Source organism: Fringilla coelebs (assembly GCF_963513975.1).
Source record: "Fringilla coelebs genome assembly, chromosome: Z".
Classification (NCBI taxonomy): Eukaryota; Metazoa; Chordata; class Aves; order Passeriformes; family Fringillidae; genus Fringilla; species Fringilla coelebs.
In genome coordinates, this window is record NC_140031.1 from 71,098,946 (window position 1) to 71,125,178 (window position 26,233).

A 26,233-nucleotide genomic window follows, 5' to 3' on the forward strand; every position below is an offset into this window, starting at 1 on the left:
GCCCACATGAATACTAAAGAAGCATAGGATGCTCTGTACCTTCGGGTGTAAATTAAAGTGTAGCTATTAAAGCAAGCAGGATTTTGTACATCTTGCACAAAATGCACAAGTTGTTCCCTTTAGTAACATTTTTCACTGCTTCCTTCAGGCATGGATGTATTTTTTAGGGTGTACTTTTTGTGAGTGTTAACACTCTTGAGCTAAACATAATTGGGTTTCAGTTGTTTAAGTAGATACTGCTTCAGAAATTTTCCTGGCAACTGAAAGTTATGATCCAAGTGATTATTTAAAGAAAAAATTTTTTTAAAATGCGAACCCCAAAGCTATGTATAACATACAATCCTAACTGGATATTTATCAAAGTGCTCAGGTCTAATAACTGGGGACAGAAAAGTTCCATTAGGACACTGGTGTTTTCTACTGTTTCTTGTGTGCAAAAATAAGTTGTTACATTCAGGAACTGTAGCACTTCAGCATTCAATTTCTGGAAAAAGATCTGGGCTGAGTGTGTGTGGAAAGTGCTTACTTAAAGAAGATTGTTGAATGCAGTAGTTTGGAATAATGGAGGCTTGGGGGGGTTAAACACCAAAATGGTAGGTTTTGCCTTGTTCTTATAGCCCCTTGTTTGCAGTGGTGCACTTTGGGCACCCTTAAACATGTCATTTATGTTGCACTGGTAGTAGCATTCTAGATTAAATAAAAGAGGTTGAATAGGTAAAACTTCAACCTGCTATAACTATCTTTTAAAGTAGAAAACAAGGGATAATAAGGATGACTCTAAAACTTTCTTGGGGAATACTTTGCATTCTAGAAGAGAAACAGAAGAGCACTCTTGCTGAGTGGTGTTCAGCTCAAGAAAATTCTAACAAACTGACATCTCGGAGACAAAAATCGGTTCCAAGGGCAAATGAGGAGTACAAATGGTTGGATGAGGGTGGTGACACAGTATTTAATCAACTGGTAAGTTTTTTCTTTTGTTGGAAGAGATGTTTATATTTGTGTTGTATTACTAGCCATTTAAATTCTGTTTTCTAAAGATAGTTCTGTAGAATCTTTCAGGATATTAATATATGTTAAAGATTACCTTATTAGGATTAACTGCTCTAGCTGAGCAGTTGTGTGCTCTTCAGTTACGGTTGTTGTACACAGCTTTTCCTCAGATCAAATCGACTGCCTCAACTGCCATTGTGTTTGTACTTGGATATGACAAAATCAGTGCATTAACTGATACCTGAGTGCTGGATTTCTGGCTGCTGCTGGGAAAAACAACCATTCAAATTCTTTGTGAGTAATGTATGAGAATAAAGATAACTCTTGGAAGAGATTAATCATTCAATATTGTTTTTTATCTTCAGACTGAAAAAGATGTGAATTGCCTTGAACCATGGATAGTAAAAGAAATGGATTCCTGTCTTTCTGACATCTGGTTGCATAAAGATATTGATTCGTTTGCTCAGGTGTTAAATCTTATTTTAACTGAAAATGTCAGTGGTAAGTTTCTTGTGTTATTACATAAGAAAAAAGCAACCTAAAATTTACTTAGATTTTTATGGCTACCTTTATCTCCAGTTTCAGATGTTGTTACCTTTGCATTCTGATGCCTACTGAAAAAATGGATAGGGCTAGCAGAATTAATGAATTGTTTAGTTAATTGTTGTTGTTTTGAAGAATTGGCAGAAGTGTGTTTCTAAAACTCTGGAATTCACATGAACTGACTGCAGAGATAAAGTGAGGAAACAAATTCTCTTTGGGCTGGAATTTGAAAGCAATATTTTTACTATATTTAGATAAAGAAATAACATTTCTGTTGGGTTTGCTGATTTTTTTTTTTTTTTTTTTTTTTAATTTCTTAGTTGATTATAGGCACAGTGAAACTGGTGCGACTGCTCTGATGATTTCTTCAGGGAGAGGCTTTTTGAGTCAAGTAGAACAGTTGATCAGTATGGGAGCAAGTATCCACTGCAAGTCATCTAATGGCTGGTAAAAAAAACAAAACAGAGAAACCAAAAGATAGATTTATTTGTCAGTATAGGAGAGAGAAAATTCTTTAACATCTAAATTAATTTGCTAACTTATCACTCTGCTGTAAGAACTATAGATTTTACAGCCTAAACAGTTTCTAACTCCTGTTAATCACATTGTTTTCTGTAAGTTCTAAATTGAATTCTTAATTACATGGTCTTTATTATGAACTATAAACTTTGTTTTAGTAGTCTGTTGAAGACGCTGGTTAGCAGAACACCTGTTATATACTGAATTGGACCAAAATGTTTGGCAATTCTTATTTTCATGGAGTTACATATATCAGAAGATCTTTCTGTGATGTTTCTAAATCTATTGCAGCATGTAAAAATATTTGTGAATCTGTAAAAACTCAAGTTTGGTGGTCATGAAATATGTCTTCATATAAATACAGAAGTACAGTAAATAATTGTAGTACGGAATGATAATAATTAGAATTTCAGGGGTCTGATATTTGGTGCTAATGTTTGAAAAACTTGGGAAAGAATGCAGTGTAAAGGTAAAACGATGAACTGCATGCCCTGTGAGGAGGACAGCTTCTGAAATGTGAGGAGGACAGCTTCTGAAAGAGAGGAAGTAGTCGAATGTTTTCCTGCATTTTTATGCAAAATGCCTGGGGTGTGACTTTTTGAGATGATTTAAAGGCTACTGCAAACAGGCAGGCCTGATCTCTGCACTTTGTTGGGGGCTTTTTAAGGGAATGGCACGTTCTTCCTCCTCATTTCCTTCTGCATGTTTGAATGGCACGTTCTTCCTCCTCATTTCCTTCTGCATGTTTGCCGGTACTCCTGTGTAAAACTGTTTTCTGTGGTAAAGAACTGTAGTTATCTAAAACTCAGATAGCTGTTAACACCTATTCAAGCACTTTAAACTGGGAAGCTGCAGATCCAGCAATAACGGTACTGATAACAATATGGAAATGGGTACAAAAGTCTGGTGTCAATTGCCTCGCCTGATGTGCTATTCATATTCATTTTTTTAAGTGAAAAATCGAATAAAAATACTTGCACAACTCTTTCAGGATGGCTGTGGACTGGGCTAGGCGCTTTGGACAGACAGAGGTTGTTGATCTGTTGGAATCCTACAGGTAAGCTGTAACTGTTTTGCAGAAGGAGTTGCATAGGATAGTAAGGGGAAGTTTGAGGTTTGTGTTCTTTTAATCAGAACAGGTTTTACCTTTTCATGCTGTAAAATCTGGACTGAATAGCAATACCTTTATTTTTTTTAAGAATAGAAATATTTCAAAAACAACAAAAAAGTTTGTACTCGGTATCATATTGTTTATGTTTGCACAACTTGCAAATTCTGTACTATGTATCATTTTATTTTCAGATGCTTACTATGGAAACAAATCTGTCGTGTGTTTTTATCTGTATATTTTTATATGCAATACACAGATTAAAGAAACTTTCCAGAAGTAATGTGTACACTAGGCCATTCAAGAATGATTTTTTTAATAACTTACAGTTATCATAGTTGAGGTAGTGTTTTGTAAAGATTATATGTATTGTAATTTCTCTTATTGTAGTTTCTGCTAGTGGGAAATTTTCGGAGAATATGTATCTCTTCAATATTATTCCTTGAACAGATAAACGGGAAGTATCTTTATACTTTCATTTGCTTATGGTTGTGTTTCAATGACGTTTAAGAAAATGAATGTTAACACTAATAAATGAAGTCGAATCCTTTGTTGGGTTGACATTTAAATCAGTGAACAGTGATAGTATGGTGATTTTCTTCTGCTACACTTAAAATTAGAATTCAAGGCCAATAGTCATGTTGGTCTTGATCTAAGTTTGAGTTGATTGCTGAATGCAAACCCGAAGGGACGGCCTTGACTCTGGTGTATTTTTCTATTACAGTGCTTCATTTGGGTTTGGAAATCTGGATGAAAGTTCCCTGGTCCAAAAAAGTGGTAGTGACCTTAGTGCAGAGGACAGAGAACTACTGACAGCTTATCATCACAGTTTTGATGATGAAAAAGTAGATCTGGATCTGATAATGCACTTACTTCACAGCATCTGTCATAGTTGTGATGCAGGTAGGTAAATATCTAGCCAGTTGTTGTGGATTTGGCTTCTGATGAATCATGCTCTTTTTTCAGCAATCCCCAAAAGTTAAAACCTTCTGAGTGCTAGTCTGCATGGCATTGACATGTATTTGAATTTTCTGTTTAACTTTGCAATCCCACTTGTTTTTTAGGAGCAATTTTAATATTTCTTCCTGGGTATGATGAGATAGTGAGCCTGAGGGACCGCATTCTTTTTGATGACAAGAGATTTGCTGATAATTCTCACAGGTAAAACCTTTAGTCACTATGGCTTTTCATTGCTTCTGTTAAGGATCCTTAAAATGTTCTTCTTTCTTGCATTAGATACCAAGTTTTCATGCTTCATTCAAGTGTGCAGACTCTGGATCAGAAGAAAGTGCTTGAAACTCCACCTTCTGGCATCCGCAAAATTGTAAGTATTAGAGGACTTTGTCAGATGCTACAATAATCTATTTTGCTGTTGATTTTCCAGTTACTATAGTTTTGGTGGTTTTGGTTTTTTTTCTTTGCAGATTCTTTCTACTAATATTGCAGAAACCAGCATAACAGTCAATGATGTGGTGTTTGTCATTGACTCAGGCAAGGTGAAAGAGGTATGACTGCCTTAAATTTTCCTAGTGAGATTCTAAAACACAGAGTGCATAAATTTTGGAGAACTTTTTTTTTTTTACTTTAGAGTAAAGTGAAAAAAAGCTTTTACTAGCTGAAAGCTTGTACCTGTTAGGCAACAGTCCTCACTGAAAAGTTTCGACATCCATTTGTTTTAAGACAAATACTGTAAATAGCTAACTGTCTAAAAAACCTTTAAAAGATAATATAGGTTGATGTATTAATGTATCTTTCTCTTTTGCAATTTAGTATTTCTCTTGGATTTTAAAAACAAGTCCTCAGTTTAGACCACCACCTTTCTGAGACTTAGAGAACACCGGGAGTTCTTTTTGTCCTACTATAGTATCAAGTCCAAAATAATTCATTAAGTTTTTAAGCAGTTTTTTGGTGTGTTCAGTGCTCATTCCTAATTACTTGTTCAAGAAAAGTGGGATTGCATAATGAGGCAATTTAAGACCTGGTGTATGGCTTTGAAAATGAAATTGGATTTCATAGGTGACATGCATACCAAATTTCTGAAGTTCTCATAAAACAAACTTCTTTTTTTTATTCTATATCAATCTAAGAAAATAAGTAGGTAATTTCCAAGTGAGATAAAAAGGAAAACTTTATTTGGTATAATAATGTATTTTTGCTTGCTTTGTGATATCTCAGAACACAAATCTGACATTCCTTTTACTGACTTGCAATTACCTATTGACTAGAAAATGTTTATTCTCAAAAACTGTGTAGCGCTAAGATACTACAAAGGAGATACCATCATAAATTCACTTGAAACTAAGAAGATACCTTTGTGCCAGAAGCTGCTGTGTATATTACTATTTCATACTTTTTAGAAAATTTCTGTTGGTAATCTAAATAATTTATAACTTTTATTTCATGTACCCTATTGAGTTTTTAGTTTATATTCCTTTCTTTGTTTTTCTAGAAGTCTTTTGATGCACTGAGTCGTGTTACAATGCTAAAAATGGGGTGGATTTCAAAAGCCAGTGCTATCCAGAGAAAAGGCAGGTAATGAATGCCTCATACTGGTTTCCATTTTGCAGATACCACAGTCCTTTATGTTTAGAATATAGCACACAACATAGTAACTGTTTCTAACCTAGTCCAGTGTCGAGTGTTGGATAATGGCCAACACTCTTTCTTTGCACATGAGTAGGGGTTAGTATTTACTTGGAATCATTTCCCAAGTTGTAGAAAAGTGATGCTCAGGCATTTCCCAAGGGTTTAGGTTGTTTTCCCCTTATTAATTTGTTCTCCTTCCTCTTTCTCCCATGTAGCACCAGCAGTCACAGTGTCCATTGGGGTGTTTCCACATCTTGTCTGTGGGCAGAGGACTGCCTATGTCACTTTCTCCAAGCTATCCATGACTTAACAGGCCATGATTATATTTTTCCCAACACTGTGGGTGAGGGCTCAGAAGTTTATGTAGCAACAAATGCCTGTTTAATCAATCAATCAATCAATCAGTCAATCAATCACATTGGCATTAAGCTGCACATGTACACATATATGTATATGAATGAGAGAATTTGCTGTCTCTCATTCACTCACAAGTTATTTCATCTTTAGTCTGCCTTTTACTCCAAGGGTCACTTCAGTTTGAGGGATGTGAGAAGAAATGAAGTTTGCAACTGATTCCTTATGACAAAGGATGATTGAGATTTGGACTGGTCTTACGTTAGCAAAAAACCAAAAGCACTTTACATTAGATAAACCATGTTTTTCTTCCTCCAGATTTCTCAGTTGGCTTAAAATTTCAGTAAAAAATTGCCACACTCTCAAAAATAATCCATGATTGGAAAACTCTCACTTTGTGTGTGACTTAAAGCACTTTCTTACAGAACTGCCTCTACTTTTCCATTCTGAGTTTCTGTGTCTGTTTGTTGGCTTTTGGTTTTGTTTTTAGAAAGAAATCCCAATTTTCACAATTTCCCATATTTCATTTTCAAGGGCTGGGCGCTGTCAGCCTGGAGTCTGTTTTCGTCTCTTCAGCAGGCTTCGATTTCAGAACATGTTGGAATTTCAGTCTCCAGAACTTCTAAGAATGCCGCTTCAGGTGCATGTTCAGTTAGAAATTAGAACTTTAAAAAAATAGAATGTCATCAAACCATACTATTAATTGCAATAAATCAAGTGTTTGGGAGTTGTTTCCAAATCTTGGTAATCTTTTTTGTTCTGCCTTTTAACTTGCAGGAGATTTGTTTGTACACAAAACTTCTGGCTCCAATTAATTGTCCAGTTGTAGACTTTCTTATGAAAGCTCCTGATCCTCCGCCTGCTGTAACTGTGAGAAATGCTGTGCACATGCTTAAGGTCAGAAAAGGAATAGGTTTAGATGATAATTGGTTTTGATCCCAAATTTGTGGTGTAGCAGTCTGTCTTACTGACTTCAATTTGTACTGAAGCTGTTTTTAATTACTTAAGGATGTTTTGAATTTTTGTTGATTGTCTGTTTTCATTTTGTGTGTGGGAATGTGTTTTTTCCATGTCAAGAAAAGAGAGTGCTTTAAAGTCTTGTCTCTGTTTATAGTTTGACTTACTTTTTTATTGTTTGGAAACAAGTCTAGTTAATGCTCACTATTCACAAATTTTCTGCTTTCACTGTAAATTGATTTTGTCCACTGTACCTGTCCCCCTCTCTGTTTGTTTGTTTGTTTGTTTATAAATAGACCATAGATGCCATGGACCCTTGGGAAGATCTCACTGAGCTTGGTTATCACCTCACTGAATTACCCGTAGAGCCACACCTTGGTAAAATGGTGTTGTATGCGGTAGTTCTGAAGTGCCTGGATCCTGTTCTGACCATTGCCTGTGCTCTTGCCTGCCAAGACCCTTTTGTGCTGCCCACGCTGGCCTCCCAGAAGCGGGCAGCCATGCTGTGCAGGAAGCGTTTTGCTGCCGGGACCTTCAGTGACCACATGGCCCTGCTCAGGGCTTTCCAGGTAGTGCTTCATTTCAGAGAGAACTAATCACAGTAGATCATCTAATCAAGGCAAATAATGTAGTAGTCTGCTTGGATGTAGAGTGATGGACTGTGATTAAGTCCATGGAGAAGACTTTATTTTTGCTTAGTGCCTTTGCTGGTGTATTGGACTCATAAATTTGTGAGGGAACACTTTTTGTAGTATGTTTTGTTGATATTTTGAAACCTTACAAAATTCTGAATGTTCCAGCAATGGGCCTCTTTACATCCTACTACACTGAACTTCAAATCATGATCTTACTGGTAATGATCTTTGTTTATTGACTTAACTTGACATAATCATCATTGCAGTGAACACGTAAAGACAACCTAATTCTTGAACAGAAAAAAGAATCTGATTTGATACATTTACTTTTAGAGTGGGTTTTGCATTCATTTTATTGACATGAATGTAATCTTTTTTAAAAATGCAGTTTTTAGTTTTAGCCTATCAAATTAATAGGCAAATGTAAAAACATTTTCAGGCATGGCAGAAGGCACGCAGTGATGGCTGGGAGAGAGCCTTCTGTGAAAAGAACTTCTTATCCCAAGCCACTATGGAAATCATTGTAGGAATGAGAACACAGTTGCTTGGCCAGCTTAGAGCCTCAGGTAAAGAACTTGGAAAAATTTTAATTAACTGTTTAATGTTTAAATGTTGTTTTAAAGTCAGGCATGTAGAAATTGTAGCAAAAATCATGTTCACTGGTGTAATTTTCCTTAATTTGAAATACACCTCCATGTACAAATTCATGCAGGGTATGGTGTAGATGAGGAAGTGTGCTCATCTAACTGAAAAATCCTCATCTCCACATGCCACTGCATTTCATGTTTTAATAAATTATTCCCATAGGAAATGTCGTTGTCTTGTAGAAAATAGTGGTATTTTGTGGTAGTATGAAACCCCTTATCAGGAAGGATTTCAGTGTAGTGGTTTCTTCTTGGTGCTGTTGAGGTTGGCAGTGCAACAGGTTGAAAAATGCAACAAATAAGTTGTTTATTTCACCTTTAGTTTCTAACTCCTTTTGAGAACCAAACACAAGCTAACATGGCGCTGTTTTGTCTTGTTCTTTTGTCAGGTTTTGTGAGAGCCAGAGGAGGAGCTGATATTAGAGATGTTAATACTAACTCTGAGAACTGGGCTGTAATTAAAGCTGCCTTAGTGGCTGGCATGTATCCCAACCTTGTGCATGTAGACAGAGAAAGCCTGGTGTTGACTGAACCAAAGGAGAAGAAAGTGCGATTTCATCCTACCTCTGTTCTTGGTCAATCTCAATATAAAAAGGTAAAATCACTTTGAATTCATAGTTCAAGAAAAAGAGCACTAAAATCTATTATGTGTTTTAGAAATGTCTTTTCCTAGTTGTCAGTGCTTTAAAAGCAGTATGGGCATTTAACACTACAACTTTGGAAAATACTGTTCTACCCAGCTAATAGAATTGGAGTTGATCCATTTTTCCATTGTTTCAATTAGTCCTTTCTCTAAATGGAACAAGGCAAAATGGCAAAAAACCCGCCCCAGTTATAAGATTGTTTTAAAGATAGAATGTTCCCTACTCTTAAAAGCAAGAAGTTCTTCTCTGAAACTTATTTTAAACATTTCTTTTTAAGGCAAAATATTTTATTTTATCACGGTAGGATAATTTGTGAATCTGGTTGAATTCTCTCACGCTTTTTTATTTACATGTGTATTTTTATATGTATATAATTATACATGTATTTATTTCTCAAAAGATAGAATCATAGAATGGTTTGGGTTGGAAGGGACCTTAAAGCTTATCTCATTCCAACCCCCTGCCACAGGCAGGGACACCTTCCACTAATCCAGGTTGCTCAGAGCCCCACACAGCCTGGCAACACTGCCAGGTTGAGGCATCCACAATGTCTCTGGATAAAATGAGAAATACGTTAAAATTTACATTAATTACAGGTAGAGGGTATAATAGCCTAGTCTTACTTGCTCTTGCACAGATTGCCCCAGCAAATGGACAAGCTGCAGCCATCCAGGCCCTCCCTACAGACTGGCTTATATATGATGAAATGACGAGAGCTCACAAGACAGCAAACATCAGGTGCTGCTCTGTTGTGACACCTGTCACCGTGTCCCTCTTCTGTGGACCAGCCAGGCTGCCAAGTAACGCCTTACAGGCGTCTTCATCCTTTCGAGGTACACTGGAGGCTGGATTTGGAAGGTTTCCACTGGTATACATTAGTGTGTGACCTGGAAAGCTCATTTTTCACTAATATTTAATACCTATATTGGCTGATTCTGAAAACATCAGTGTTATAATTCCTGCAGCTATTCAGGAATAGTTTGCAGGTTCTGTAACAAATCTCTCAGTTTTGGGATTCTTTACATATTCATGTCCATAAATTACCCAGTTCTGGCGGTCCCAGAAATTACAGTATAGTTTGTAAGGAAAGAATGCAGCCACAATGTGTAATGAGAATAATGGTATTGAGATGTGTAGTATGTATGTTCTTTTTCTACAGACTGCTTTATTTGATACACTGAACCAGATTATTCAAACTGAATAATATAGAAATAATCAATATGGCAAACACGTCATGTTGCTTCTAGGTAATAGAGAATATATAGAAATTTCCTTTTTTTTTCTTATTTAAATTGAGTCCTGTTGGGTTGGAAGCAAAAATAACTGCTGCTAGTTCTCATAGTTGGAATCAAACTAAAAGTCCAACTTATATCTGAAGCTTTCCTGTCTTGCTTTTAAACTGTTAACCTTCAAGTAGTGTTCATGCTGATTGAATTGCACTTTAGAAAAATAGAGATTCCTAATCAAGAGCCATGTGTATTATATGTACTAGGTCTTTAAATCTGCTGTTTTACTAGGAAATAGAGCCACGTGTGCTTTTGCAAACAGCTTTAGGCAAAAGTTGGATAGTGGCTTGTGAATACTGGTGAAGGTACATGAGTTGAGTCAGATCATATCAGTACAGGTTTTTACATAGTAGGACCTTCAGCAGGTCTGGCTACTTAATTGCTGCTATCTGGAGCAAAGACTTTTCAGTGCATTTGCAGAAAAGAAGAGGCAATTTTTACAAATGTTTACATTTTAAAGTCAATTTTAGAAGGAAAAACATTATTGCTGGTAATACAGTAGTGTTCGTTTTTTGTATATAAGTAGAAATAATATAGAAATGCTAATGCACCTTTTGTCTTTAATTCAGGGGGAGGGGTATCTAATGATAGCAGTGACAGTGAGATGGAGGACAAAACAACTGCTAATCTGGCACTACTGAAGCTGGACGAATGGCTCCATCTCAAACTGGACCCTGAAGTAAGAAATCATTCCTAGGTTTGCTTCATGTAGAACATGTAGAAGAATTGTGAAAAGATGTGAAAAGGTTTTTGTAACATTTGAGTAGCCAAGAATTTTCTCTTAAGAATGTCATGGTCCATTTGGGTCTCTCAAACTACGTACCCAGTGATTTAACCTTTACTTCATGAGCTCATCAGGAATTAAAGGGCTTCAGTCCCCTTTGGCACAGAGTTGTCTGTCGCGTGAATTTGTGTATTCAACATCCAAGTTGCAATGTTTCATAACCTATCACCCGTAGCTTTCAGTCCTTTTACCTGTGAGCAAAAAGAAAGAAAATAATTAGTCACGTAAGTCAGCAGTGAGAGAGCTCATCCCTCTTCCTCCATCTTGGTGTGGGTGTCCTGTCTATCACACAAGGGAGCAGGAAAGCCTCAGCAGTGTAGAGGCTTCAAAACTTTCGGGGCAGTATAATGTTTTATATGTCTGAGCTTGGCAGTTTTGTCCCTTTCCACCAGTCAGCAGATTCTGAAGAGATTGCCAGTCAAAAGATAATGGCTGCAAGGAACAGCAAGCTGCAGGTGACAATGGCTGCATAAGGGCCCTTCTGCTCCTTCTGGCCTCCTGTCCTTGCCTGCATAGTGCTCCATCAGGCCATAGCAGGAGCTAGGGTAGCCAGAATCTGAACAGGAGCTGAGAGAACAGTTACACTGGCATATTGTGTTCTTCTTTCTGTGCGAGGATAACCAAGATGGGATTAAAAAAGGAGCACTTGAAGCTGGAGTTGCTGAAAGAAAGTTGCTGTCAGATTTTGGAAGGATAAATATAAACCTCTTGGAAATTGAAGTCTTTATGTCATTGAGGAACTGTGGCTATGGTAGGAGGTAGTTTATGGGTCATGAAACACACAGCTTTACCAGCTCTAATAATAATACTGTCTCTCCTAGACATGTCCAAAAGAGTGATTTCTTAAAATTTATTTTAATGGAAGCATTTTTGATAACATGGGAATTAGACTATAGTCTTCTGAATTTAGTCATCACATTTGAGCAGATGTCTGTGTAAGAAAAATATCACTTAGAGCTCTTTTCCCTTGAGTATGACTGAAGAGTGCATGAGTGGAAGGGCATAAAGCATGAAAGGATTGGGTTTTCTCAAAAGATAAAAAAGAAAAAAAAAGTCTGTAGATTTACACTACAAAGCTAAGTTTAGTACAGAGCTAAATAAAATGTATCAAAAATCACCTTGCACCCTAGGAAAAGAAAATAAATTAACACTTTAGTTTAGATATGGATTATTCCCCTTCCCCAAGACCTTAGTTGTGCCTTTCATTTTGGGCCCTGTTTATATTAGAATGCCAGATGCTGCCTGATAGGAAAAAGATAGGGTCCTCTTACCTGTCTGATCTAATTTTCATCAGCATTTAACAGAATTGGAATTCATTACAGGCTGCTGGTATGCTGTTGCAACTCAGGCAGAAATGGCACAGTTTGTTCCTGCGTCGTATGCGAGCTCCTTCTAAACCATGGTCTCAGGTGGATGAAACAACTGTACGAGCAATTACAGCTGTTCTGAGTGCTGAGGAACAGTCTGCAGGTCTGCAGCAGCCTTCAGGAATCGGCCAGAGACCAAGACCTGTGACTTGTGAAGAACTTCCTTTGGCATCTACATGGAAGTCAACCAACAGCAGAAAAAGCTCAACAGAAACTGAATTGTCTGACTCCTCTAATGCTGAAAAGTAAGATGTTGAGGTCTTCTGCTCACTGTAGGTTGCAAATTATGGATACAAGCATCACTTAAATTTCTGCTAGTAATAAGGAGGTGGAAACAGTGGAAATACAGTTGAAAGGTGTTATACTGTTGAATGCTGCATTGTAATCCCATAAAGAAGTATTTCATACCTGGGCCTGCTGTTTGAGAGAGCAGTCAGGAATATTGTCCACAAATTGTGTTGTTTGAGAAGTAGCAGAAGAGGTTTAACAGTAACATTAAAAAGCAATACATGATCAGTATGGCTTTTTTAGTTAGGGTTTAATATATTTTGTAGTTGCTGTAATACATGTGGCCGTGCAGTAGGCTGACAGGTCAATGTAAATTGTTCAGTAACTGCTTGTGAAACTCAAGGTATGTCTTTTTAGGGCTTCAGTGAAATCTACATCTCCTGCACTCCAACAGCCAAAGAAGTACAAAGAAAAAGACATTTTGCTCTCCAAACGATCCTCAGATGACAGATCAGCTCAGTCCTCAGTGAAGCCTGCAGACAGCAGTAGCTATTCCAGCCCCTGTGCTAGTCCTTCTTCTCCAGTGTCTGGAAAGGTTGAGTTCTCTAACATATCATCCCGCTCTTCATAAGTAATAGAATTTCTTGCTGATATCATTGTGCAATTAGGTATTTTACTGATAAGTTAGGAACCTAACTTAACTTTTCATTTAGAACAGCTGCATAATACTTCCTTCTGGAACTTAAAATCTAGACTAAATATCCTTGTTTCACTAGTTTAATACAGTAAAAATAATTTGTGGACTGCTGAGGCAAAGCTATCCAAAGTAGAAAAAATGAGATTTAAAAAAAACACCTTGTTCTAATAAACGTGTATTCGTTTTTTCAACTAAATTAGTATATTATACACACACTTCTGAAGTTTTTGGATTCTGCCTTTCTCTGTTTCTGTAATAACATACATTGATACTGATTCTGTGTTACCTGCCTTACTATGACTGCTTGGGGTTTTTGTGATGGTTATTTTAACAAAGCACACATTTTTAATGAGACTATTGTCATAGTTGTCCCTATATACTTGAATAGTAGACTGCAGTAACACTGAAGAGATCATTGAGAGGAAACATCATGGACTACTTGGAGGATTTAGTAATTCCTCTTAAATCAGCTTTTAAATTAAGACAGTGTAAAAGAAAGAAAACATGTTTCCTGAATGTACAGATGTGAGTAGTGTGCTGTAGGCTGCACTCTTGGATGATTAATTTTGCTGTCATCTCAAGGTGTGTCAGACTTAAACCAATAACAATTAATCACTAGACTTTTTAATCGTATTCTGCGCTACTTGTTTTCTGCCCCTCATGGAAGAATTACTATTTTGAAAAGTGCTTTAAAAATGTAAAATAGATGTGAAATACATTTCAAAGCCATTTCAGACAGGACCAGCTGATAGATTTTATGTTTCTTCTAGAACTTGGGGAAGGAAGGGAGGAGCACAGTCAAGGGATTTCTGTCCTCATGTGTGTGAAACTTCAGAAATAAAGCCTGTTGTATTGTATTTATTAATTTAATTTATTTCTCCCAGGGTTGCAAATCTCCTTCACCAAGACAAAATATGCCAGTTCGGTACTTTATAATGAAAAGTAGCAACTTGCAAAACATTGATATTTCTCAACAGAAGGGAATATGGTCCACTACACCAAATAATGAACGGAAACTGAATGGAGCCTTTTGGGAAAGCAGTGTGGTTTACTTAATATTTTCTGTTCAAGGGTCTGGATGCTTTCAGGTGAGTCTTAACCGTGAACTAACTATTAGCAGTGCTTGATGGTTTAGAAGGATGCAGCAAATGACTGTGTGTAGTGTGGACAGCTTTGCTTAAGGCTTCTGACTTTCTGAGAAGCAGAACAATGTGCAAATGTCTGTGCTTGCTGAAGAAACAGTATTTCATTCTCTGAAATATGCTTGTCCCTCAAAAGCTGAGATGGAATTTTCTCCAAACATCATGAGTAAGAAAAATGTTTGTACCCTACATCAATCCTCTAAAACAACAACCACCAGAAAAAAAATCCTAACAGAGTAGGGGATTGCTCCTGTTTGCATGCCAAAATGTGTATTGTAAGTGAGCAAGCACTTACAGTCAAGACACAGCTTTCTAAAGCCAAGAAACTCATACATTTCTTTATTACAATTTTGATTAAAACTGGGTTTATTCACTTCCAGTTACAAAACTGGCCATGATTCTTGCAGAACTCTGTCTTGACTTAATATTCAGTGAGATATTTGTCAACAGTTTTTTGGTCAAATCTGTGGTCAGTTTGAAGTAAAACTTTGACCTGGTAATGCAGAGTTGCAGGTTAGCTGTCAGCCAGCTGAATTCAGTTGTTCCAGGTAAAGAAATTTCAACTTACTTCTTCATAGATAAGTTAGTTATAAAAGTCAGCTGAACTTAAAATCTAAGGAACCAACCAAAACATAGCTGTCTTGGCAATACCACTGAAGGACTGCAGTGACATATTACATATGATGGTTTAGCAAATGCAGATAATGGAAACTAATTTTCAGCAAGTTAGTTGACACTGAAAATAGGCTGTTGCACTGCTCCTCTCAGACAAGAAAGCAGGGAAGGCGAGACACCCTCAAGTCAGGAGTGTAGGTGGTTGATCTTGCCCTGCTCTTCCAGTTTTGACAGTGCACTGCATCCTTATGGGAATGTGAGGTTAACTTCCCTATTAATCCTCTCTTGTCCCAACTGTCTCTTTCTATTCTATGTTTATTTTTTCCTCTGTTCCTTTTATTAATTGTCATTTAAGTCTGGCTTGAGGTATCTAGTACTGCTTGTCTTAAAACAGCAGTGTGTGCTGGCAATTAACTGCATCTTTTGGACTGCAAGGTCCTAAATGGCATAAATACACCTGAATGGTGTATTGATACGTTATGTGGGGGGGTTGGGTTTACTTTCAGTTTGTTTGGTGTGTGGGTAAATCAGGGTGTCCTTAAGTAAGTTAGATGCTCTCTCAGGTTGGGGATTTAATTCATTTTCTTTTTGAGCACATGTGCTGGAATTTTATCCAGCTTCACTAAAGCAGGAAATAAAAGCAACTTTGACTTCTTTCTTTGAAGAACAGCTACCGTCTCCTAATTCTGTGTGAAAGTCTGTTAACATAGAGGGAACATGAGAGGGAACAAATGGATTTCTGCAAAAATTGCCTAAAAGTGACGAGGAAGATAAATATCTCATGGACTATACTGTAGTAGAATATTCATCTCAACTTCCTTCTTCTTCAGGTGGTTAGGCAACAGCTTTTTAATCTGTTACAAAGCTCAAAAAACCTTTAGTGACAATTTTGTCATTGAGAGACATTCCTTATGGTCAAACCCTACAAACCCGTATTTGAAGTGGAAAAAGAAGTGATTCTTCTAACTTTCTAGATGTAAACATTGTGGAAGCTCTAGCTTCATGGTGGAGAGTGTGTGAATCACTTTGAAACAAACTTTGAAAGTTTTAAGTTTGATAGGAAGTTTGATTATTTAGTTCATTCCACCATAGACAGATATGGTCTCATTATGTCTGTTCTTTCATATTTCAATTTTTGTCCCAGGGTTTTGCTAGAATGGGTTCAGCAATTGGGTGTGAGAAAAGTCAAGACTGGGGATCTGCTGGTTTTGGAGGTGTATTTAAGGTGGACTGGATCCGAAAAGAAAGCATTCCTTTTCAGTTTGCACATCATTTGCTCAACCCGTGGAATGACAGTAAGAAAGTACAGATAAGTAGAGATGGCCAGGTAATGTTACTCTCTTCTGAAGTTTTCTTTATTTGGTAGAATGTATTTGGTGTATTTTTTATTAGCTTGTTCAGCCTTGACATTTTATCTCCACTTGTTTGTGTATCTACTAATCTGAATTCACAGTTCATTAGTTATTGTACCTTCAGCTAATGCAGAATTACTGAAGTAATGGAGGTATTTTGATAAAATCAAAAGTTTTTTTCTCATATGTTTAAAAAATTATTTAAAGTTGGATGTTTCCAAAAAGAAATTGTTTGTTTTGGTTTTTAGTTTTTAATTTATTTCTGGAGGTTTGTTCCCTGTTTGGTTGAGATGTGTTGTCTTAGATAGTCTGTTACACCTCAAATAACTGTTCAAAATTAGTAGTTTTTTCTGTAAAGCCTGAAGAGAATCCTGAGGTTGAAGGCAGAGTGAAGCTTAGGACAGTTGTTGTATTTTTACAACTCTAAAAACGCAACTACAAAAAGCCAAAGAATTGGTACAAAATTTCTGTGTGGCAGTTTCTGCCCTCTCCCCATCCCCTCCCTGAACATCTCCTTGAAGATTCAAGAGCTAAAGTTTTTGTATCACTTTCTCTTCTTCATCTTCTTCAAATCCTCTCTCCAGCTGTAAGAAACTGGAGGAAAGGAGAAGTACAAGGAAAGGATGGTCGTTGTATTTCCTGTGACCTCTCTTTCCATATTCTGCCGCACACTTGGTGGAATTCAACTTTAAAGATGTGGAAAATAATGATCTCTAGTTTGTAAGTGACTGATCTGTGGGAGGTACAAAGTATCTTGTGCATCTGTTCTTGTGTATGATGGTAGGGTGTTCACTGGGAATTGTCTTTGTGAGAACTGACAACTCACTGTCAATGAAAACACCCCAAACAGCCTGTAGGCCAGGATGGCTTGTGAAAGTTTTTATCTCCTGCTGAGCCCTAGTAAGAAAACCTTGCTTTGCTGGGAGTTATAATGTTTGTCCCAATAGCAAAAGAGGTGAGCTCTTCTAGAAAGGTTGAAAGCAATAACCAGCAACCTCATCTTACAATTCAGTAATAAATAGTTTCTATGTGCTCAGTAGTAGCAGTGCAGGCAACTTCCCTTATTCCCTGATTTCCTGATCATTTCTAGGAGCTGGAACCACAAGTTGGAGAGCAGTTGCTGCAGCTTTGGGACCGTATTCCTTTGGCAGGAAAAAAACTGAATGAGCATGCCAAGTAATGTGACAGAGGTAGTTTTTCATGCATTGCTTGCTGGTTTTGTGGTAGAGGAAAACTCAGGCACATACAGTGTATCATCACAGTACCATCTTTCCTTTAGAACTTGTGGAAGAACAAGTACACTTGGTACTAAATATTCTACTCATTTTGATTTCTTTTCAGCTGGTTTAGGTTGTTGAAACATCAGCCACAAGAACCAGCAGCATATCTACAACAAAGATGAGGAAGAAGGTGATGCAACAGCCTCCTGACATTCTTCCTCATGCTGGGCAGCTACAAGTAGAAAAATCAGAGGGAATTGTGTTGTTCTCAGTGTTTACTTGCCAGCCTGTTTTTTGACTGGGTTGGTTTTTTGACAGTAGTGTGCAGTTGATACTTAAAAATACAGTTAAAAAATACAGTTAAGAAACAGTGGACCTCATGCAAGTTGTCTGTGGGTTTAAAATACCATAGCAGACAGTTTAAGTATGCAGTTTACAGTTAAAGCTTTCTCAACCCAGTAAAAGGTATGAGAATGTAAATGTTAATTAATGTCTTCTTGTTCAGTTAAAAAAAATACTAACTCCAAATATGCTGAAAGGCTCCTTAAGTGTACTTTGACATCCACAGTGCAAGAGAGCAGAATATATTCATACAAATAACTAAGCAGCTGGAAATGTTAATTTTTAATTTATTTAAAGTTAATTTTTTAAAAAATTGTTTAAATTTATTTTATTTTGGTTTTATTTTTATTAATTTATTATGGAATTTAATTATTTTAAATTAATTTAATTTAAATAGAAAAGAAGGAGCATGAGACTTTTGAGATTGGGTGCGTCCACTGATGTTTCTTTAAGTTTCAGTTATTTTTCACCTTAAAGATGTGACTTGCACCCTTGAGAAGCTGAAACAGTCCTTCAGAGGCCTGTGGCCAAGTGGTACTTCAATAGTTCACTAATTTAGGCAGTGTTAGAACATTTGTATTTCTTTAAAAAACAATAAAAATCATTACCAGTACAATTTCCTTGATCATTTAACATTGTCTTCATGCCTTCTTTCAAGTTGTTTCTTCTTCTTCCACACCACTGCTGTCTTGGTTTATTTGGCTTTTTCTTAGTCCTTAACATACTGTACTGTAAGGCTGGTATAAATGGGTGTGATCACTGTCAGCAGTGTTTGTGGTCATTCTTAGGTTAAACCAAGATTTTTTTCTGCTTCTGAGCCTCTGCCCGTTTCCTCTTGTCTGTTCAGGATATTACCCCATGCATTCATTTTGCATTTTATGTGGTGACTTCTGCACATGAACCATCTGTTTGACCTCTGCCAAGACGCACTGGGTGCCTGTAAGGCTGATATGCCTAAGAAATAGTTTGTCAAGACAGTGTGTAAAAGGGAGGCATGAAGCTCTTCCTGCCTTTTACAGTACTTCCAGGTCTGTGCCCACACAGGAATGTGGGGCAGTACTGCTGTCTTTCGGCCTCCTGCTGAGAGCAGATTTGCCCCTGAGCAGGCTGCGTGGTCTGGATAGCTCAGTCCTTTACAGGGCAGACTGCCTGAAACCCAGGCAGCTCTTAGCTGCTGGCAGCCTTAGCAAGCTTAAGGCATATTAGCTCTTCTAGTGCTTATCGGCTCTTTGTGATTTCAGCTCTTTGCTTGCAAGGTGCCGCAGGCAGGCAGACGCAGGGCGAGAGAGGAGAAGGCCATTCTGGCGTTCCACAGCAATGTCTTTATTGGGTGTTCTGTGAAGTTCCAGTGACGGCTCTTCTAACCAGAACAGAAAACCAGCCCATTATATAGGGTACAGGGGGATCAGAAATTGTCCAATAGCAGGGGTTAAGGAAAGTGACCTGTAGCGATACAGAGAGATAAGCAGGGGTCCGAAGGTGGGAGAGAGGGGCTTCCAGCTATTCACCATGACTTGACATTTCCTGTCTTATGGCCCCTGCTCTCCCCATGGCCCTTGCAGGCCCTGTGCTTGCTATACTGCCATGTACATATTTACAGGGCCGTGTGTGCTCCAGAGACAGAGCTGGTACAGAGAGGGAGCACAGGCAAGTGTAATGTTTGGTTAACCAGCCAAATGGTACTTCTGCAGCTTGATGGTAAAAAGGACAGTCTAGGCATAGCATTTGCATTCCACAAGGCCACTGGCCAGCATAGGTCGCTTGTATGAAGAAGAGATTGTACCCTGCTGCCTGCCTGACAGACATGGTCATGTAAGACTTTGTATGCCCACATACAGCCCAGTCATGGTGGATTATGTAATATTACTATTACCCAAATAACTGTACTACTGACCTGTATTTTCTCACACACCACATTTAGATGTGGACTGACTACCCCTTAAGCTGTTGGTCTGGTGTCTGTAACCATCTCCTTTTAGCAGGGCTGCCTAAAGCCCTTACACTCTGGTAGCAGAAGTGGATTGCCACTTCCTGTGATGATACCAACAGTATCATCAGTCTGCAGAAGAACTCCAGCACTACAGCACAATTTTTAGAGACACCCAACCTGCCTCATGATGACTGAGTTGGTCATCATACCCGATTAGAAAACTAAAGCAGAATGAAGGACAAGGAGCTGAGTCTATCTGAAAAATAACAGGGCAGCAACAGCCAACAATTCAACAGAATCCTTGCATTGATGACAATAAATGGGAGAAATGGCCCATCACCATCTCCTCAGCAACAGTAAAAATCCCACTTTGGAGACTGTTCTGCATTAAATGACATACAAAAATGCTAAGGGAATTAACACAGAGCCATCCCACACTTGAGAGTCAGGAGAGTTGCCAGGTCCTGTTCCTTGCTGCAGGCAAGACCATGGCAGTATGGAGATGTGTGACATATGGGTAAAACTTTATAAAAGAAAGGCCTTGTAAAATAATAGTTCAGGCCTTGCTGCTTCAACTGGTACAGCTAACAGCTAGCCTGATAAGTTCCCTTGAGAAAGGAATTGTACCAGTGAGAATCAGTTTGCATATCAATATATTATTGTGGGAAAACAATTTGCACCTGTGAGGAGGAAGATTCTACCTGCGTGAAAGACAGACTTCCCAGGAGGTAAGAATATAAATGTATCTAGAGAGGAAGCTTTTTGATAGACACGTACACTAGCCGCTACCAATGAACTGAGGAAACAAAAAGTTGCTTACCGATTAGAATTATACCTGATCCCTTGTTAAACCATACAAATATGAGGTACGGATAATGAAGATAGCCTGTGGTAGATAAAGAAACAGGAGTCCCTGTCCATCTCAGCTGCGACAGAGATGTTTTTTGACAGTGCCTTCTGACTGCACTTACAGATTCTGACCAGCACTGACAATCTAAGCCCGGTGTCTGAAAACGTTTACAACTTGCCTGACTTCACATTTGATAGCTATTCCACCAGCAACACACCTGGCTCATGCTTTCAGAGAAGTACCTGGTTGGACTCACCCGCTGAAACTAATTTCCACTTCAGTGTATCTGGTCTTGGGATTTTACATGTTCTCTCTTCTCCCTGAGGGAAACAAAACACAAGATACACACTTTAAAGTAGAGATCCCACCTTCTAGGAGATAAAAAAGGCAGCCCCACTCTCTGGGGCTCTGAGCACTTTGTGGTCAGCTGGCTAACGACAACAGGAACAACAAGGAAATGAAGCTCCGCAGCACAAATGAGCAGGGCTTCTGCCAGTGGGTAGGACTCAAGCAGTCACAGCCTTCTGCTGATCCAGGAACAATCCCTGCTTCTGCCTTTGGCAGGCAGGGAAGCCCAGGCAAACTCCAGCCAGTCTAAGCTGCCCTCAGACCCTCAGAGGCAGCAGGAACACCCAGAATGCTCTGTTGTTGCCTCAGAGCACTGACAGCACTTCTGTGACACCAAACGACCCCGACAAGACACAGATACTTCAAGGCAGCTTAGCGTCTACTGGAAGAGCTTTGACTGCAGAGCTCTCCAGCAGAGACTTTGGGAATTATCCCACAGAAGCCTCATGGACCTTCTGCACCTCTCAAAAGTGCAGCTCTTTTTTGGTGAGCGGTTTTCAAGGGGGAGAGTAGGGCAGCTCCTCCTGTCTGAGGGGTCCTATTCCGGTGAAGAGAAAAAACCCTGCCACACCAGCACTGACTGCAGCGTTTTTGGGTGAGTATATCTGCTCCATGGAGGGGCAGAAGCTCAAATATAGTCTCTTCTGTGACTTCTGTTCTTTTTCGTTCTTATTCAGAGCACATAAAGGCTGCGCAGCCCCGCGGGGTGGGAGCAATAGCACGTCAGACACAGTCCACATTGGCGCATCACCACCGTCGTTAGAATCCGCGCGGCGATGGCTTGCACTGCGTCGCCAGCTCAGAGGCGCGGACAGGCTCTCCCCACCCCTGCCTTCCTGGCGGTGCAGCGCCAGCTCAGCATTCCGGTTTTCCCATGCTGGCAAGGGGGCTTCTTGCCTCAGCTTTTGGGGTTTCTCAGTGCGGGGCAGCTCCGGTTTCGGGTTTGCCGCATGGCACGGGGGGGCTCTGTCTGTCCCCCGGTGCGGCGTGGCTGGTTCTGATTCCCTGCCCCTGCCGGTAGCACTTTTCAAATCAGCAAGGACTGCTGCGCTGTTTAGGGCTAAAGGTCTGTGTGTCTTAACTTCTTAACAGCATTTTTGGGGGTTTTTAATAGAAATTGGTAGCTATTTGGTTTTGTTTTCCGTCGGCGGGAGATTGTGCTGTGCCTTTTACATCTAAAATGGGCTCTAAGTTAAGCATAGCACAAAAAAGAGTGTTGGAAATTTAGTTAGTGGAAATGTAACATTTTCTAAGGGAAAATTGAAATGGTTTATATGCTGGGTTTTTCTACACTTCCCACAAATTTCTCCTGAACAATTTCACAATATCCAATTCTGGGACAAAGTAGGTCATGAATTGATAACCTTGGGAAAGTCCGGGGACACGTCCTCAGCTAAATTTGTGTTTTGGAGTTAACAAATTCGATCAGCGTTACTGAAGCAAAGGGAAGTGGAGGAAAAGTCACATAATAAGAAACGTACGTCTGCTCTTCCTGTTTCTTCCCCCCCTAACTCGGAACCCTCTACCCCAAAACCTGGTGTTTTAAAGAGAGCAGACTCTGCTCATGCCCAGGCAAGCCGGCTCCCTGAGCACTTTAAAATGCTTGAGTTGCCCTGCCCACAAAGTCCTGGCCAGACCGCGTGGAATTGTCCCTAAACCCCTGTGTCCCCTGCTCTGAAACCCAGAGCACATGTTCGCTTTTCGGAGAGCAGTGACCCCCAAAATGGCTCCCAGTCCCCAGGGGGCCAAGAAAAGGAAGAATGCCAGGTGGCACCATGCCATGCTTGGTCTCCTTCTTCCCATGATTCCCCTAAGCATCCCAGAAATCCTTCCCCATCCCCCACCCCCCTGGATCCTCGTGACACCTTCCTTCCCTCCACTTTACCTGCCACTCCATCAGCTCTGTCCCTCTACTCCTCCCTTGGGGCGTCTGCCAACGTTATGTCACCAGGTGTCCCCGCCCCCTGCCAACCTCCTGTCCCTGCCTCCAGTTCCCACGGAGTCCTCGCCCCCTCCCCAGGTTCCCACGGTGGGGGCACACCCCCAGCTTGTCCCCATAGTTGCCCCTGTGATCCCAATGCTTCTGATTCAAAGGATACAGAGCAGGGAACCGCAGACCCAGTACAGGGTCCCACTTTCTCATTCACCCCTGTTACATATCAGCATGCAGGGCAAGGGGGAGGACCTCCAACTGCTGATTGGAAAGCTTTTGGACAAGAAATGATGATGGAAATCATCAAAGCCCACAAAGAGTATGGCGTGTACAGCCCATACTTCCGTGGCCTTTTAAATGCTGAACTGGGTAGGACTGAAGTAGTCCCACATGATTTAAAAAAGCTTTTTTCCGGCCTCATGACCTCTACAGAATTCAAATTGTGGGAATTGGCATGGAAACTGCTAAAAGAGGTTCTCCCAGACTTGCATGCTGATCCAAACACAGCAAAAGATGCCAATGGCTTGCCAATTACTATTGAGCATCTCTCCGGTGAAGGCCAATGGTCTTTAGCCTCAACCCAAGCTGCTGTTATTCCTGTAAAAGTACTTGACAGAGTGAAAGATGCTGCTGAAAAAGCTTTCTTTACCCTCCAACCTGAAGGCCCATTCGAGCCATATATTAAGATCAAGCAGCTACCATCAGAGCCTTTTTTGAAATTTGTAGAAAGGTTAACTAGAGCCATTGAAATTCAAGTTAAAAAAGAGAATGCAAGGGAAGAGGTTTTAAAGGAAATGGCATTTCCAAATGCTAATTAACAGTGCTGAGCAGCAATTTTAAGCTTACCTCTAGAACCCCCCCTACACTAAAAGATAAGTTTCTAGTTTGTAACAGGAAAGTGCCTCTGATGAGTGTAGCCGAAGACTCCAGACCAAAGCTGCTGCCAAGACTTCCTCAGCGTGTCGCCATTGCCAGCCCTGTGCCCGTTCCCTCAGCACAGCAGCACACTGGGCAGCAGCGGAGACCAGCAATGCTTGATCCCACAAAGCCATACCTGCTTTGCAACAGCCATGGGCGCTGGAGTAACCAGTGTCCCCTGAAAAAGCAATTTGATTAATTTAGAAATAGCAGGGGAGAAGAACTACAAACACTCCCAGGGGGTCAACAACAAATATAAAGCTGAAGGGGGAGTGCCGGCCTGCCAAGCGCACAGATACAAAAGGAGCAGGCCAAGGGAATGAGGGAAGCGAAAAAGACCAAGAGCACGGTAACATCCCTATTTCTCTAAGTGAAGCAAATGCTTCAAGGACCACTTCTGCTGGTCCAATACCAGATCCGACACCAAATAACCTTTGCTCTGACTTAAGCAAACCTGTTCTAACCCCTATTTCTGTCAATGAGCCTTTTAGATTGGAGCTGACAGAACCACTCCACCTGAAAGACACTGACTGGCATCTTGTCTCTGTCAACCCACAACAGCAGGGTACTTGGCACCAAAATCAGTGTAAGTACATCTAAATTGGGGACACCAAACACCAAACACACACCACAAGAGATAGAAATTACTCCAGGAATGACAATGTCAGATCCTGAGCAATTCAGTCTCAGGCTGCACTGTTTCCACCCACCCCTGTTTCTTCCCAAAGGACAAGCAATCCCAGTGCCAAGTTTACCTGAAAGCAACCCAAGTTGCCTTAAAAAACAAGGACCCACAGTCGCCCGGGTCCAAGCTATTGGGAAAGACGAACCCAGTATGTGGTGTAATTGCAGTGGGGGTGGGGAGTCAAAACGCTTTGAGATGCTCATAGACACGGGTGCACAAATTGCACAGTGATCCCAGCACGGGACTGGCCAGCACATTGGCCTTTGCAAGACATGGCTGGTCATGTTCAAGGTGTAGGGGGCATGCAATTGGCAAGACAATCCAAGAGCATCATCCAAATTGAGGGGCCAAATGGACAATTAGCAAATATACGTCAGTTTGTGTTAGGTTATTCAGAACCATTGCTAGGGAGAGATTTAATGTCTCAGTGAGGATATTCTAGACTCTCCACAAGATTTTTGTACAGCGGTCACTCTGATATTCCAGACTCTCCACAAGATGTTCCAGACAATTGATATTCCAGACTCTCCACAAGATTTTTGTACAGCGGTCATTCAACAGCGCCTTCCCCTAAAACTGAACTGGAAGAAAGACACACCAGTTTTGGTAGCACAGTGGCCACTCAGTAAACAAAAAATAAAGGTGCTCAAGAAAGCTAGTGGAAGAGCAACTGAAAAAGGGTCACATTGTAGAGACCATGTCCCCTGGAACTCTCCGATGTTTGTCATCCAGAAGGCTGACAAATAGAGATGGAGGCTCCTCCATGGCCTCCAACAAATTAATAATTTCATTGAAGATATGGGCCCTCTCCAACCTAGTATGCCATCCCCAGTGATGCTTCCCCAAGATTGGAAATTAGCTATTATTGATATAAAAGATTGCTTTTCCAATTCCCCTACACACTGATGATGCACCGTGTTTCTCATTCTCGGTCCCCACTATCAACAGGGAAGCCCCGAGGAAGAGGTACCATTGGAAAGTTCTTCCTCAGGGACTGAAGGTCTTGCCAGCAATCTGCCAGTGGTACGTCTCTTCCCTGCTGTCCCCAGTGCGTGCAGCTGCAGAAAAGGCCATCATCTATCATTATATAGATGATATCCTTGTGTGTGCCCCCAATGATGATTTACTCACCCGTGCTCTTGACCTAATGATCGATGCATTGATTGTTGCAGGGTTCGAGCTCCAAGAAAAGAAAATTCAAGAGATTCCACCTTGGAGGTATTTGGGCTTAGAAATTAGAAAAAGGACCATGTCTTGTTTTGGAAAGACAGTTGCCTGCTAAAGGAGACAAGCCTTCCCTGAAATGGAGAATGCAAACCCTCCCCACCCCTCTGAATTGGTATGAATAAGGGGCTCTCAGGCAAAAAACATGGGAGCAGGAAATAAGAGTTCTTTAATAGGGAAGGGAAAAAAATATAAAATGATAAAATACAACAATGCAATACACTAGAACAACACTGTCAGAGTCAGAACACAACCTGACACCCTGTGGGTCAGGGTGTTGGTAGCAGGCCAGTTGGAAAAGGGGCTGCAGTCCTCCTGGAGTGTCAGGTGTG

General features: G+C 40.0%; 1 protein-coding gene across 1 annotated transcript in view; it reads left to right on the top strand.

Moving 5' to 3' along the window:
• YTHDC2 (YTH N6-methyladenosine RNA binding protein C2) overlaps window positions 1–17,907 on the top strand; it is a 28,351-nt gene extending 10,444 nt beyond the window's left edge. The window contains exons 9-30 of the mRNA XM_084225330.1: window positions 812–960; window positions 1,356–1,491; window positions 1,854–1,980; window positions 3,044–3,109; window positions 3,885–4,063; window positions 4,225–4,321; window positions 4,397–4,484; window positions 4,585–4,665; window positions 5,610–5,692; window positions 6,635–6,740; window positions 6,878–6,997; window positions 7,354–7,626; window positions 8,132–8,258; window positions 8,726–8,931; window positions 9,618–9,813; window positions 10,836–10,945; window positions 12,373–12,662; window positions 13,063–13,240; window positions 14,227–14,430; window positions 16,244–16,426; window positions 17,542–17,641; window positions 17,793–17,907. Of these exons, the coding sequence (XP_084081456.1) occupies window positions 812–960; window positions 1,356–1,491; window positions 1,854–1,980; window positions 3,044–3,109; window positions 3,885–4,063; window positions 4,225–4,321; window positions 4,397–4,484; window positions 4,585–4,665; window positions 5,610–5,692; window positions 6,635–6,740; window positions 6,878–6,997; window positions 7,354–7,626; window positions 8,132–8,258; window positions 8,726–8,931; window positions 9,618–9,813; window positions 10,836–10,945; window positions 12,373–12,662; window positions 13,063–13,240; window positions 14,227–14,430; window positions 16,244–16,426; window positions 17,542–17,631 (3,089 nt within the window). The 3' untranslated portion in view covers window positions 17,632–17,641; window positions 17,793–17,907. The remainder of the gene's footprint in view (window positions 1–811; window positions 961–1,355; window positions 1,492–1,853; window positions 1,981–3,043; window positions 3,110–3,884; window positions 4,064–4,224; window positions 4,322–4,396; window positions 4,485–4,584; window positions 4,666–5,609; window positions 5,693–6,634; window positions 6,741–6,877; window positions 6,998–7,353; window positions 7,627–8,131; window positions 8,259–8,725; window positions 8,932–9,617; window positions 9,814–10,835; window positions 10,946–12,372; window positions 12,663–13,062; window positions 13,241–14,226; window positions 14,431–16,243; window positions 16,427–17,541; window positions 17,642–17,792) is intronic.
• Window positions 17,908–26,233: the final 8,326 nt, after the last annotated feature.